General features: G+C 34.8%; 1 protein-coding gene across 1 annotated transcript in view; it reads left to right on the top strand.

Moving 5' to 3' along the window:
• The window catches only part of LOC131160495 (uncharacterized), a 45,978-nt gene that overhangs the window by 22,532 nt on the left and 8,648 nt on the right, over nucleotides 1-14,798 (top strand). Inside the window, exons 6-11 of the mRNA XM_058116255.1 lie at nucleotides 11,471-11,569; nucleotides 11,674-11,743; nucleotides 11,834-11,868; nucleotides 11,990-12,064; nucleotides 12,162-12,257; nucleotides 12,774-12,837. Of these exons, the coding sequence (XP_057972238.1) occupies nucleotides 11,471-11,569; nucleotides 11,674-11,743; nucleotides 11,834-11,868; nucleotides 11,990-12,064; nucleotides 12,162-12,257; nucleotides 12,774-12,837 (439 nt within the window). The remainder of the gene's footprint in view (nucleotides 1-11,470; nucleotides 11,570-11,673; nucleotides 11,744-11,833; nucleotides 11,869-11,989; nucleotides 12,065-12,161; nucleotides 12,258-12,773; nucleotides 12,838-14,798) is intronic.

Here is a 14,798-nt window from a genome sequence, read left to right as displayed (position 1 = left end):
CAAATTTTCCTTCAGCAACTGCAGGAGTACTTCTGCAAAGGTAATACCTTCGATAACTGAATAAATATACTTTTTTCTTCACCTTCTTCCATTCACAAATCTGGTTCAAAAACTGTTTTGACATTTGTCGAACCACTGACAGCATTGCCAAGTCTCTTCACCATTCAATATCCCCCGCTCATTGGTCCAAGATGAGATCTTTTACATCATTCGAAGTAAAAGTCTTTCTAAGCATAAGAATTTTCCACTTGCATTAACAATTTAAGGCAAACAACATCTTCAGTCTCTCTCAAATATGAAATACAAAGACCTCAACCTCCTCCAAAGGCCCTGACAGAAGAAATTAAGTTGATGTACAAACCAACAGAATCGAAAACTATCCATCACCACAATGAATATTTTGTTCATGCTGATTCAGATAGGTAATGTGATCTATCCTCATTTCTAATAATAGTGATTTTTTCCTCCTCCGCTTTAAATTAAAATTGTAACCCCATCATTAATAAACCGAAATCAGTGATTATACTCCCCCATGCATACTGGATTACCATTAACTTCAAACACCTCCAGTTAAGCTAGTAAACTCCTCCCAATACCCATAGCATACCTTCAATTAAAATAAGAGTCTTCTATTATTTTCTTAGATGACAATACACAGTATTTCATGAATATACTCATCATTTTACAGAGTTTTCAGAGGATTTCTGTTTCCAGAATTCACATGGGTAAGAGTGGTGCTGGGGCTAGTAATCTTAGTTTCGATAGGGTGTTGGAGTTGACTTCTCAAGCTGGTGTGGTGTTTTAGATTGGCATTTGGCTTAAAGAGTTCCTTTGGGAGGTAAATCTCGCTCTTTAGCTTTCTGGGATCCTGTTGTTGGTAAGGTGGCAAAGCCCCCATTTGAAATGTCTTAAAAATTAAGTACTTATAATGAAAAGTACTTAAATTAAGTACCTGTGTCAATAAATAGTGTTTGGTTTACACTTTAAATGAGTACTTAGTTCAAAAAAGTACTTCTCCAAGCTACTTCTTTTTTTTTTTTAGGAAAATAAATATTTTTTGAAAAAGTATTTTTCTGAAAAAAAAGTGCTTATCTAAAAAAGTACATATAGTAAGTAATCCTGGTAAGTATTTTTTCAGATAAGTACTTTTCTATAAATGGTTCCAAAAGATCCCTAAGCATTTGGATGGGTAGGAGGATGCTTTATTTCCTTTAGGTGGTTGCATCACTCTCATCCATGTTTGTTTTTCTACTATCTGTTTGTATTATCTGTCTCTGTTGAAATTCCTGGTAGGGTAGTATTTAAGATTGAGAGGATTACAATGGATTTTCTTTTAGTCTGGGGTAGGGGAGAAGAGGAATCATTTGGTTAGGTGGGAGGTTAAATGTAGGTCTAGGGAAGAGAGGATTTGGGTCTTGGCAATTTGGTGTGTAAAAGTGCTGCTCTTTTGATTTTGGGCAAGGTTGGCAGTTTCCTTACATGTGAACTTCTTGTGGCATAGAGTTATAAGCAGTAAATTTGGCTTGCAGGTGAAAGGTCAGGATGCTAATATGGGTCTCAGAAGTTCATCTCCTTGGAGGTTTGTTTCACAAGTTTGCCCTTCATTTATACATTTGACAAAGTTTGAAGTGGGTAATGGTACTTGGATTCGCTTTTGGGAGGACATTTGGGTGTGGGATTCAGCAAGTAGATAGGATTTGTTTTGTGAGTGGAGATGGAGAGGGATATGAGGCGACAATGGGAGTCAATTTTGGTGTTCCTTTCAAGTATCATCAATTAACCCCATAGGATTCCATGATTTATGGAAACAAAAGGTTCTAGGAACTCTTTGGTGCACACCACGTAGGATTCTTTTGGTAAGCCAAGTATAGGCATGTGAGGTTCTAGCATCACATATCTTAGTATGCCACTAAAAAAATGCTCCCCTTAGGGTTGTTTTAGGGTGTTTCTTTGACTGATTTGCAACAGGATTTGGCATAGCACTCATGTAATTTCATCTTTTTCTTTGTTGTTGGAGGGAAGCATGTTCTCATACTTGTGCGCTTTCTCCTTTCTCAATAAATATCTTTTTCTACCAAAATATTAAGCTCAATAATTAACTATCTGTTAAGGAAATGAACTATTCTGGCCAACTCTACCCCAGGTAAATTCTAGCTTGCCGGTATTTGCCATTTTAATCATGAACCTCGATATAAAATTTTAAACCAACACAAGTGCTTTCCAGAATTTATTCAAATCCTCCAATACATACATTTTTTTGAATAAGCTCATTTATCATAAAAAAATCTTCCAAAAGTATAACACACTTAAAAAATATAGTATTTGTAATACATTATGCATTATAGTGAATCTTCCATCGCATAACATGCATTTATAATATTTTTTTTTTATAACAAAAGAAATTATATTAGATAGAAAGAAAAGAAGTGCGGGCCAAGGTGTCCACCGTATAAAAAAGGGAAAAAAATAAGAAATAAGAAAACATAAAAATACAAGATCTCAAAATAAAACTAAACAAAATTAACCAAGAAAGCCCCTTTTCAAACCCTTTCCATTATAATTTAACAAACTCTTCAGATTCGCTAATTTCCTCTGATCCTTCACCTTTCGACTTTTACTACCATCTAAATGCACTTCATTTCCTCCAATATCACTCAGCTTTAAATCCATTTTATCTAGAGGATTTGGAGCTTCCATCTCCTCCTTCGGAATCTCTCCGCTGGTGTAGGGAAAATATCCATCCCTACGCTGAAACTTATTCACCAACCCATTGTTATCAAAAATAGAAATTCCCTCCAAACCTTTCAATAGGGGTGGATGGACATAAGATAAATCCCCTACTTCATTGCAAGAGTCAGAAACATACCCATATTGTTCTCGAATCTCATCCAACAACACCCCCCCCCCCCCCAAAAAACCAAAATCAAAATCACTATTATCATCACTTCCTAAATCTGAAAAATCTTCCCATTTCTTTACCTCCTTACCTTTTCTAGTTTCATTTGAACCTCCGACATTCTTCTTAACATGAGGGGCTTCCACAATACTGAACTCTCCTTTAGAATCTCTCCTTGGTAACTTTGTTGTTGACTCACTAGAATTTTATTTCTTATCTTGGAATATCTTCTTCGTTTCAGCAACCAAACAAGCTGCCTTTTGATGAGCATAAACCTTACTACCCACAAATTATCAGTATAAAAATGATAATCATTAGATTTCTCCCTCAACCCTGCTCTTTTTTTTTTTTTAACTCTTTCACACAACCTTCTAAGTCCTCTCTAGATGCAATTTTATCACCCCAATCTTGAATTGGATCTAATCTTCTAGCATCCTGAGCTTCCTCTGACTCTTGGTCATATCGATTCATATTTCTAATAACTGAAGGCTGAATAAAAATCCCGTTACTAGAGGGCATATCTTCCTGCTTCCCTATAGTTGTCTTTTGAGATGTAGGGGCAACATTTTGGGCTTGTCCATTATGTGGAACCACCATTGCAGTACTTGGGTCCCTAATTTCCGAATCATGGGTTTGATTACCACTAAGACCCTTTTGCTGGAAGCCAATATAAGGAGAGCCTCCCTTTGGATCCAAACTGAAGCTTGAATCAACCTTTTCTAAACATTAGGCTTATTCAAATAATTGGCCCAATTTAATAAAAAATGAAATACCTCCTTTTTCAATTTCTGAGGCCAGGTCCAAAATGAGAAACATGCAGCCCGGCCCAATTCTCTTCACAGCCTCCTCCCTGAACGCAACCCTAGCTGTCTCTATGATTGTCTCTACACCAACTGGAACCCTAGCTTCCTTCACGCTTTTGTTGATCGAATCTGACCGATTCGTGATGGCCCCAAGTTCATTCTGCTGCACCGCATCTTCATGTTGATGACACAACTCTTTTTTCCCAACCTTCAGACTCTGCTTTACAGTATGGACTTGACTACTGCAGTCATCACCTTCACGGTTTTTGCTTTCCAATACCACCTGACTCCACAATTTGTGTCGTGAAGGGTTATCTGTTCCTACACTCTCAGTAACCTCATGAAAATCCTTAGCTATCTTGCAGATAAATCTCGTGAAGCTCCACACCCATTGCCTTTGTCACCCCTAGGAATAAAAAATTGAAAACTTATTTCTTTTCCACCTTAACCCTAACTCCAAATACTACCTACCTTCGTACATCTAATGGACATCCAGAGCTTCGTGATACTTAATCGAACAGATCAAAAACCCCTTTGCATGTGACTGAAAGCAGACATCCCATCAGTGAACCAAAACATAGTCTCTTTGGAAAACCTAACCCACCTTTTACAAGAGACATTGTTCTTGACCACAAGCAAGGACGCGATCTCCCCATCCTTGTCTAATTGCAGATTGAAAGATTACCTTCGATCTGGATCGATCTTTTCAGTGTGGGGAAGAGAGAAATATTTTTAGAGAGGGAGAGAAGGAGAAAGCGAGACATTTTTCCTTGATAGTTCCTCTTGTTTGGCAAATTCTCAATGCACACATTTATAAAATATAATCTGTAATACATTATAGTATTTGATATGGTACATTATGAAACCAAATAACTATATATATTAAAGCAGAACAAGAGGCTTTCTTTGGCATCCAAAACCCTAATGTTAATTTTTGGTATTTTTGAATTTAAAAAAAATAGAACAAAAATTTAAGAATCAATCAAAATATTTTTGTACAGTTAAATAAATAATATACTTACTATAGTGGCCCACACAATCTAAGATGCATATTTGTTGGGGTTTTTTTTTTTTTTTTTTATAAAAAAAACACCTTCATCAAATGTGTGGATGGATGCGTAGGTTAATTTCATGTTTTGATAATAAGATAATGTAAAATAGTCTATTTAATTTTTATTCATCAATCAAACTTGCATTCCAGGGTACACACTATTAGTTGATAGTGTGATAAAAATATAATTCTAGTGATATATTTTAAATTTTAATTAGCCAAATTGAATTTAGAAATTTGTTCTTGACATACAATTAATCACATATTTGACACATATCTATGTCGCTTTGCGGCGACCTAGAAACTTGGAAAATAGGGACATAAGTAAAGGCAATATAGTTGACACAATGATTAGAAGAAAAAGTAATGTAATCTGCCTTCACGAAAGTTAGTGGGTAGGGTAGAAAGCTAGAGAAATTGAAAAATCAGAATTTGAACTCTAGTACACTTAAAAAGAAAAACGTCAGAACATAAGAATGGTTTTGGAATCAGTGTGAACAAAGACCTAAAAGATAGTGTTTAGGAATTGAGAAAATATTCATAAGAGCTGATTTTGGAAAGGACAATAAAGGTTATGAGAGGATACATAGAGTCCATAGATATGGAGATAAAAATGAGTCTGATATGGTCTTAGACTTTGCGTGTCATATGATTTTATTGCAATGAATGCATGCTTTAAGAAGAGAGAACACTCAAGTGAATAGATTTTTTCTTAACTAGGAGGGAAGATCGTTAATTATGTAAAGATTGTAAAGTTATCCTAGTTGAAAGTTTAATAACACAACATAGAGTTGTGTTAGATACATGTATTAAAAAATGAAAGAGAAAACAACAACAACAACAAACCAAGCCGGGTAAAAAATGAAAGAGAGGGTTAAATAATTCATTGCAAGAGAATTAGGTGGTGGAACCTAAAGCGGGAAAATATAATAAAATTTAAGGATAAAATGATCAAAGATGGTGATTGGACAATAGGGGATAGTGTAGGCACAAATAGTCTTTGGAGTAGGATAGCTAGATCTGTTAAAAAGATAGCAAAAGAGATTTTAGGTAAATATGGAGGAAGATTTGTGGCTAGTAAAGAAAGTTGGTAGTGGGATCAAGATGCCCAAAAGGCTGTAAAGACAAAAAGAAATTTGGTATAAAATATAACAAAATATAGAAACATGGAAAATCTTGAAAAGCATAGAGGCAAGAAAAGATGCAAAAAAAAGGCTGTTAACAAAGCTAAACATAGAGCATGGAATAAATTATATACTAGAATAGATATGAGGAATGGGAAAAGAGACATATTTATACTTACTAGAGCTAGAGAAAGAGTGAGCAAGTATTTAGGTAATTTAAAATGCATAAGAAGTTAGGATAATAGAGTCTTGGTTAAAGAAGAAAAACATAAAAGAGAGATGAAGTTATTTTAGTAATCTATTAAATAAAAACCAAGTAGAAGACTTAAAATAGAGTTTACAAATGAGGAAAAGGATAAAAATTAGATATCTATTCGCAAAATTTGAGGTAATGAAATTAACGTTGCATTAAAAAAATGAAAATGGAAAAGCTACAGAGCTGGATTACATTCCAAATGAAGTTTGGAAATGCCTTGGTGAGATGGGAATTATATGGTTGACTAGTTTAACACAATTATAAGGACTAAGAAATGCCAGACGAATGGGGGAAAACATTTTAATACCTTATATTTGAAAATGAAGGAGATATTCAAAATTGTAGTAACTATCATGGAAACTTATGAGATATAATGAAAATGTGGGAAGACTGATTGAACAAAGAAAAATGTTAGAATGTGGATCTTAGAAAATCCATTTGGTTTTATGCTTGGAAGATTTGCTACAAAAGTTAAATATCTTTTGAGAAGATTAATGGAAAAGTAGAAAGTCTATGATACGTTACCTAGGGAAGCTCTATAGTGGGTTTTAGGAAAAAAATAAAAAGGGTCTTTGCAGTCGGTATATTGATATCAGTATGTACAATAAATTATTAACAGGCGAGTTTAGATAATTTCCAATCAGAATATGTGTACATCAAGGATCTATTTTGAGCCCTTATCGTTTTGCATTAGTGATGGATGAACTTATGAGGAGTATCCAAAATGTAGTTTTTGTTTGCAAATGATATTGTCTTAATTGATGAAACTAGGGGTGAAGTAGAATCTTAGTTAAAATTATGGAGGACAGCTTTAGAATCTAGAGGTTTTAGGATTAACAGAAATAAAACAGAAATTTCAGCCTAGGACGAATATTGGAGGAAAAAATTTAAACTTAATGGTTAAGAAATTAATAGCACTAGAAGATTTCGATACTTGGATCTATTATGCAAGCTGGAGGAGAAATCGAAAAAATATTAATACGTTGAGTTAAAGTAGGGTAAAAATGAGAAGTACTTCAGGCAATGAATACTCTTAAAATTAAAATACTATTTTTATAGGACAGCTATGAGAGCTGTTATGCTACATGAATGGGCATGAGAATGCTAAGGTGCATGAATGGTATAATGTTAAAAAATAATTAAGGAATTAACATATTTGCGGTAAGTTAGACATAGCACATATAGAAGATAAGATAAGAGTGGGATGGTTTGTGGAGTTTTTCCCATTTTTGATTTAATTTTTTAATAAAATATTAAATAATAGTTTGATTGGGAAAAATTTTCCCATTTTGATGCTTACGTAATCTCGCCGGATGGTCCCGCGAGATTTGCCACGCGTCAGCACCTGCTTCTTTCCCAAGCAAATCTCACTGGATGGTCCAACGAGATTTAAGCGACACGCGTTAGAACACGATTGGCCTAGCCGTTTAAGTCTCGCTAGATGGTTCAGCGAGATTTAAACGTTCAGCAATTTTTTTGTAAATTAAAAAATCCTAAGTATTCTATTCTCTTTTTATCTTTTTAAGATTTTGAACACTTAATTTGTGTTTTAATGTGATAAAAATGAAGAAATGGTCCATGATCGCATAAATTGGCGGAAAATGATTCATATAGCCAACCCCACTTAGTGGGACTAAGGCTTGGTTTTGTTGTTGTTGGTTTCAAACTACAAACGGGATTACTTTTTTTGTTTGATTCTAAGAAAAGTAAAACATAAAAAATATAAAAAATTAATAATGAAAGAAATTAATTTTACAATTATTAATATTTAAATTTTAAATTTTAAAAAAAATTAATATATCATTAGTATAACTAAGAGTTAAGAAAAATTAAATATAAATAGTATATAAAATTATATAAAATTTCCCCGAATCTTTTTATTTTTGGAGTTTTTTTTTTTAACCTGCTCTGTTTTTACGTTTCAACTTGTTAGATGCCATTGATCTGATTCTCCAAGTGAAAACTCAATTTATTTTGTTGTTTGTTTGTTTTGTTTTGTTTTTGTTTTTTTGTTTATCAATTGGAGGAAAGAGGGAATTGAGTGCAAGGATATGAGAAACCCAAGTACCCTTTGTTTCTTTGTATTTCGCAACTTTCTTACACATTCAAAGTATTGAATTACTGTAAAATTTTTGGCAGTCTCCTTTTAAAAATGACCATATCCATCCATGCACTTGTTCAAAGAGAACATTTTTCCTGGGCAATCGATGCCAGTATGTTCACAAATTTCATTCACAACTTTCATACATATTCGAAGTATCGAATTACTGTAAAAATTTCGGTAGAGTCTCCTTTTAAAAATGTCCATATCCATCCATGCACCTATCCAAAGAGAACATTTATCCTCGGCAATCGATACCAGTATGTTCACAAATTTCATTCACAACTTTCATATACATATACATATTGAGAAACAATACATGAGAGCATTTGTTCAAATCCATGCACCTGTTCAAAGAAAACAATTTTAATCGGGAATACCAGTATGGTCACAATGTTTATTTGCAACTTTCATTCACAACTGTCATGCACAACTTTCATTCACATATACATGTTGGGAAAAATGAATAAACATTCCCAATTGTACATAAATAATGCAACGATGCTATACAAATGAAATAAAAATAATCGATGCAATACCAATGAAATAAAAATAATCGATGCTATACAATTGAAATAAACATAATCGATGCTATACATGTGAAATCAAAAGGAGACTACTCAGTGCCGTGTGCAGGTAGTCTCCGATTTCGGGGTGGCTACCGTCTGCGTCTACCCTCTCCTGACTACTCATCTGCATCTAGTGTCCTTTCCCACTGTATGTCCAGCATCTCCGCCAAGAGGTACTGCATAATCAGCATCCATTCGAAGCGGATGGGGAGATAACTCATATGATGGCTCTGGACGAGAACGAGGTGGCATGATGGGTTCATCCACGTCCTCCGCATAAAAAATGTCGTCCAATAGATATGACATGGATGAGGTGGCAGCAGAGTTGGACACGGCGTCTGCTTGTCTACTGGATAGTCCCGCAATATTAGCTCCTGGTGAAGGTGCATACGGTACTGACGACCCGAATACGTACTCCGCCTATACAATGGGCGGCTCACCAAAGTAGTTCACTGGACGATTGGATGAAGCATGTCCTCCTTGTAGTGGAGCTGCTCGACCTCCTCGTATAGGCAGGTCAAGTCGAGGTCTAGGGATCTGTCATCCGTCCTCGTGGACAAGCTTCAATACTGTAGGATTTGGACAGATCAGATCTGCCTCATGTAGTACGTCAGCTTGCAGTATATGAAAAAATTTGGTTAACACATTCACATCGTAACGTACACATAAAAGAAGCAGGTGTGGGTCTAATTTTTCTTATGAGACTCATATATACAACAGCGGTCCTGTCCACGAAGCGTCGTGTGATGGACCTATACCAGCTAAAATATGGGTCATCTGGATGCATAGGACCTCTACCTCGACCAATAGAATATACTCTTGCCGATGCTCCCATGCAGTCACGTACATCTCGTACGTCCTTGCCCAGTCGGTGAGCCCTCGACCGCATCCATCAATGTGATGTAGGTCCTCCTCATGTACATCAATATTGTAGTTAACAATATTATTACTTTTTGTTAATGGTATTTTTAATTAAATTAGAAGTTTTAATTATTATTTTCTTCTTAATATAATTCACATTATTACTTTTTAATTAACAACAATACATACCATATAGTGAATTAACATATGGTCGTCAATTTTTTTGATAATATTTCAGTAGTTTTAATTATTATTTTTATAGTTAATATAATTCATATTGTTATTTTTTTAATTAAAAATAATATATTATGATGCACATGTTTTAAATTAAAATGTACTAAAATTTTTCCGCTCCAATAAAAATTTGGAGATAAGAATTCAACCAAATCATCAAAATATATTCACCTAAATTAGAGTTCCAATTCATCAAATATACAGATATATATCTCAGATTAACCCTCTCAGTTCAAGACACAAATTGGCCAAACTAATTTACAAATCAATACACGAATTCAACCCTAAACCCAAATTTCAGATTATCTAACGGCAAATTATCAAACAACATTTACACATTAAATATACAACAATTTCAATTCATCCAAATACAAAAATGGAATGAAATCCTAACCTCAGATTGGGGGTTTCCGGATGCAACTTCCAATCATAAAATCGAAAACACTGAATACTATTTTATGAATCCAAAATAACAAATCTTCAAATCTTTCAAATTAATCTTGAATGAAACCAACAACTCTCAATGAAATCAAAATAGTTTTAGGGTAAGAAAAATACATATCCCATTGCCGGATTTTTATGGCTTACTCTCCAATGATCTTGTCCACCCTCAAAGAGTCACCTGCTACGAGTTCCTGAATGGTCACCTGTGAGTAGGCCTGCTGCTGCTGCTGCTGCTGTCCTCTCCTCTCTGCAACTCTGCTCCCTGCTCTCTCTGCTCTCTGCGTTCGCGAGGAAATTGAAGGAGAAAGGAGACTTGAAGGGCCGAAGCAAATCTTGCTGGATGGTCCAGCAAGATTTGCCACACGTCAGCACCTGCTTGATTTCTGAAGCAAATCTCGCTGGACCATCCAGCGAGATTACGTAAGCATCAAAATGGAAAAATTTTTCCCAGTCAAACTGTTATTTAACATTTTATTAAAAAATAAAATCCAAAATGGAAAAAACTGATGGTTTGTTCATCTGCAGCATAGGCCAAATAGTGCCCCGATGAGAAGTGAGCTAATTATTATTAGTGGTAATAGGTGTAGTGTGGACCTAAAATAACTTGAAATGAGATAGTAAGAATTTAATAGCCATCAAACTATCAGAGGAAACTGCACATGGTCATGTAAAATTGGCTGAAAAAAAAAGATTCTTGTAGTCAACCTCACTTAGTGGGACTTAAGGCTTGGTTTGTTGTTACTGTTGTTTTATAAAAATATTTACTGTTGAAGTTTAAAACTCGTACACATATTGCATAGTGCTTTAAAAATTAAATGCAGGTCTCCACTAGTTTAATTTAATTTGGATTGTTAATTCTCTGACAGATGATGGTTAGTTGTATTTCTACCCAGCTTAAACTTATACCTCATTAAATATTTTGTATGTGTGTTGCTTTTCTACTTAAATGATCTGATGTTTTGATAGCGGAATGGTTCATATGATTTTTTTTTATACTTTTATTAAATATTATTTTTTTCTTTGAAAATAAAGTGGTTCCCATTTTTTTTTAATCTGTTCCATTCTTCTCATAACTGATTGTTTTTTTTTTTCTTTTCCTTTTTTTTTGGAATTTGCCCACAAAAATGAAAGGCGAACAGTTTGTCAGTTTCCAGGTCACCAAGGTGCTGTAAAAGGTTTAACTGCATCTATGGATGGTCGCGTTCTTGTTTCTTGTGGAACTGATTGCACGTAAGGCACTTCTTTCTGGGTATAATTGATATTGTTGCAGGAAATTTTTAGTTTTATATATTTTCATGAGATTCACTTTATTGTATGTGTCTTTCTTTTTTCAGTGTCAGGCTCTGGAATGTTCCTGTTGCTACTTTCATTGATTCAGAGGGTTCATCTAATAATTCTGCCAAGGTTAGCACATTCTCAATGTTTGTATGTGGTGTCAGTGAGTTATCTTTTAGTCCATTCCTACCTTTCTGAACAGAATTTGACTTCATACAGCCATTGGAAGTTTATATTGGGAAGAATGCATTCTGGTAAGACTGTGTTACAGTTTAAGGAAACATGTTGTGACTTGTGAGTTCTGTGGCTTCACTAATTCTTTTTTTTTTTTTTTCTCCTCATTTTGAACGGTATGCTCTGCTTGATGTTTTTCAGGGCTATTGATCACCAGTGGGATGGCAATCTCTTTGCCACAGCAGGTGCTCGAGTTGATATATGGAATCACAATAGGTTTTGATGTCGACTTCCATCTTCTCTTTAGTGATCTCTTCAGCTGTTTTCTTTCTTAATTTTTATTTTTAAATGATGTCACACCTTGCATAAATAGGTCTGAGCCAGTGAACAGTTTTGAATGGGGAAAGGACACAGTTATATCTGTCCGATTTAATCCTGGAGAACCGAATGTCTTGGCAACATCGGGGAGGTATGCATGATACCCAACTAGTTGTACCACTGTTCATATGGATGAATGATTGGAATCTTAACTCTTATCTTTTAAATTGATTTAGAATAATTAAATTGTTTTTGTATACCATGCTCTGTCATCTCAAGGTTTTGCATCCTATCAAGTAATATCTCACCAATCTAATACTCAATTGAGTGCCTTCTAGTGAATGAACAGTGGGTAAACATCATGATTTTCAAGTATATGATTTTGAAATAGTACTTGAAAACATGTTTGAATTCCATCAATTATGGTGGTAAGTTCTAGAGTGCGTCCTAATTAATATCATCAAGCCTTAAATTTCTTGTTAAATATGATTCTTAGAATGGATGCAGTTTCATTTCACATGTGTAATGATTCTATATAACAGTTATTTTCACTGTGCCATGTTCGTCAGTTGCAGCATGTATATCAAATTTTATGTACTTGGATGCTATATGATCTGTTAATGATGCGTGCTTGTCTTCATGGTATTCTGTATGTTCTATTTTGTAGTGATCGCAGCATAGCACTATATGACTTGCGCATGTCATCCCCAGCAAGGAAAATCATCATGAGGGTATGCTTGACACTCAATGTCTTTAAATTTTGATATATGGATTTAGTTTTAAATTTGATTTGTTCATATTGATTCTCAATAACTCTCAGATTTTGTCGCTTAGCTATTTAATTTAGATTTTTATTTATGATCCTATCAAATCGAAAGATCTTAGGTTCTAGTCATATAAACAGCCTCACCAAATGTGGAGGCAAGGTTGTGTAGATCATGCCTTTCCTAGAACCCTGATACGGAGTGTGAGCTTTGTGCACCTGGTGTTGCATTTATGACTTTTATCATTTACTTATAGTATATCGAAATTTGAATTGCGATGAGTTTTGAGTTTGTTTTTCTTCTATCACTGAATTGTTGAGTGAAGTATATTGAGATTGTTTGCTACATGGCTGGTGTTCTAGCCCTACCAGCTATTAAATAGGGAATCTTGCAACTGTAGCATGGCAGGCAGGAAATATGGCTAATAATAGTTAACAGCATGGATTCAGAAAATTCTGGAATTTTTTAATCCTTCCGTCATTTTCTCTATATGAGTCATTAGAGTTGCCTATACCAACCCCTTAAGGGACATGTTCCTTGCATGCTTGGGCATCTGCCCTTTCCATACATTGAGGGAATCTTAAACCCTTACAACAGTGGGAAGGGAAACACCTCACCCCCCCCCCCCCCACCTCACCAAAAAAAGGCAAGGATGTAAAACATTTTGGTGCTATAGTAACATATCTTTCTTGGTGTTATTCTATATTTGAATGTATGCATATAAATTGCATAGTTATATAATGTGGGATTATTTTAAAATTATTATTATATATAAGTTTGATTGGTGAATAGCATCAATGGTTGAGAACAAGGAGGTTGTGCGAAATTGTCCTAATGTGTTTTTGTATAGACCCAAACAATATAAGATCATAAGTTTCCACGTTTAAATTTTCTGCCTTGGCAGTTGAGGGAAGTTCTGTTGTCCAACTGTCTAATTTTCCCAGGAACATAATTCCTTCAGTTACCTAATTCCCTTTAAATTGAAATTTCAAATAATTTTGTTCCTTTGAGGAAGCTCCACCTGTTTTCAGCAGCTTAATGTTGGAACTTTTGTTTTATATCTAAATCCGTTGTTGAACAATAGTTTCTCTCTCTCTCTCTCTCAGCTACTATTGAACAATAACTAACTATGCTTATTTTCTTTGGGGCAATAAGGTGGAGTGGGAATTAGATTTTAATTCTGGGGGACTTTTCTGATTAAATCCAAACTTACTAATTAGAGTGTTCTTTTTAAGTTTGGTGTTTTTTCCTCTTTTTCATTCTTTGAAAAGAAAAAACAAAACACCGGGGGGGGGGGGGTGGTTGTCACTAAAGTTCATAGACTTGTTGGCTGCGAAAACTGGGAGGCTTTCAGAAAGAAATTTAGATGAGTGCTTGAAACAATATTGCAGAAGAACAAATTATTAAAGAGTATCAACCCTATTCATCACAATTGGAGATGTTGCTCAGTCCTGTATTGTATTTTTGAATGACTTATTGGGTAGGGAAAAGAAAATTGAGTCTTGCGGAGATTGGAGAGCTTTGTTATATTAGCTTTGTGTTTTAGCTTTGCTCTCCTGTTTTGTTTTTGTAGGGGGATGTCTTGTCCTCCAATTCCTGATTCCTTTATTCAAAAAAAGAAAAGAAAAGAAAAGAAAAGAAGGTGTTCCCAGATGCTTATTTTATTCAAACAGTAGAAGTTGAACCAATTGAGATTTTTGTTCCACATAGATGAAGAAAAGCAATCTTTTAGCAGGCTCCCACCGTGGAAGGGACAAGTTTGGTTTGTAGGGAGAGAATGGGAGAAAGTAGTATGATCAAAGGATTAAATCTCCTTGAAAGACCCAGAAAAAAGAAAGTAGAGTGTCAACAAACCATGCTATTTTTGAATAACTTGAGCTCGTTTTGGGACAGGGCTTCGCTTGAGCTTAGTTGGATGTACAAACAAG

The sequence above is a fragment of the Malania oleifera genome, chromosome 7, assembly GCF_029873635.1.
Source record: "Malania oleifera isolate guangnan ecotype guangnan chromosome 7, ASM2987363v1, whole genome shotgun sequence".
Classification (NCBI taxonomy): domain Eukaryota; kingdom Viridiplantae; phylum Streptophyta; class Magnoliopsida; order Santalales; family Ximeniaceae; genus Malania; species Malania oleifera.
The sequence above is the reverse complement of the archived record's forward strand: the minus strand, read 5'-3'. Positions and strand labels throughout refer to the sequence as shown.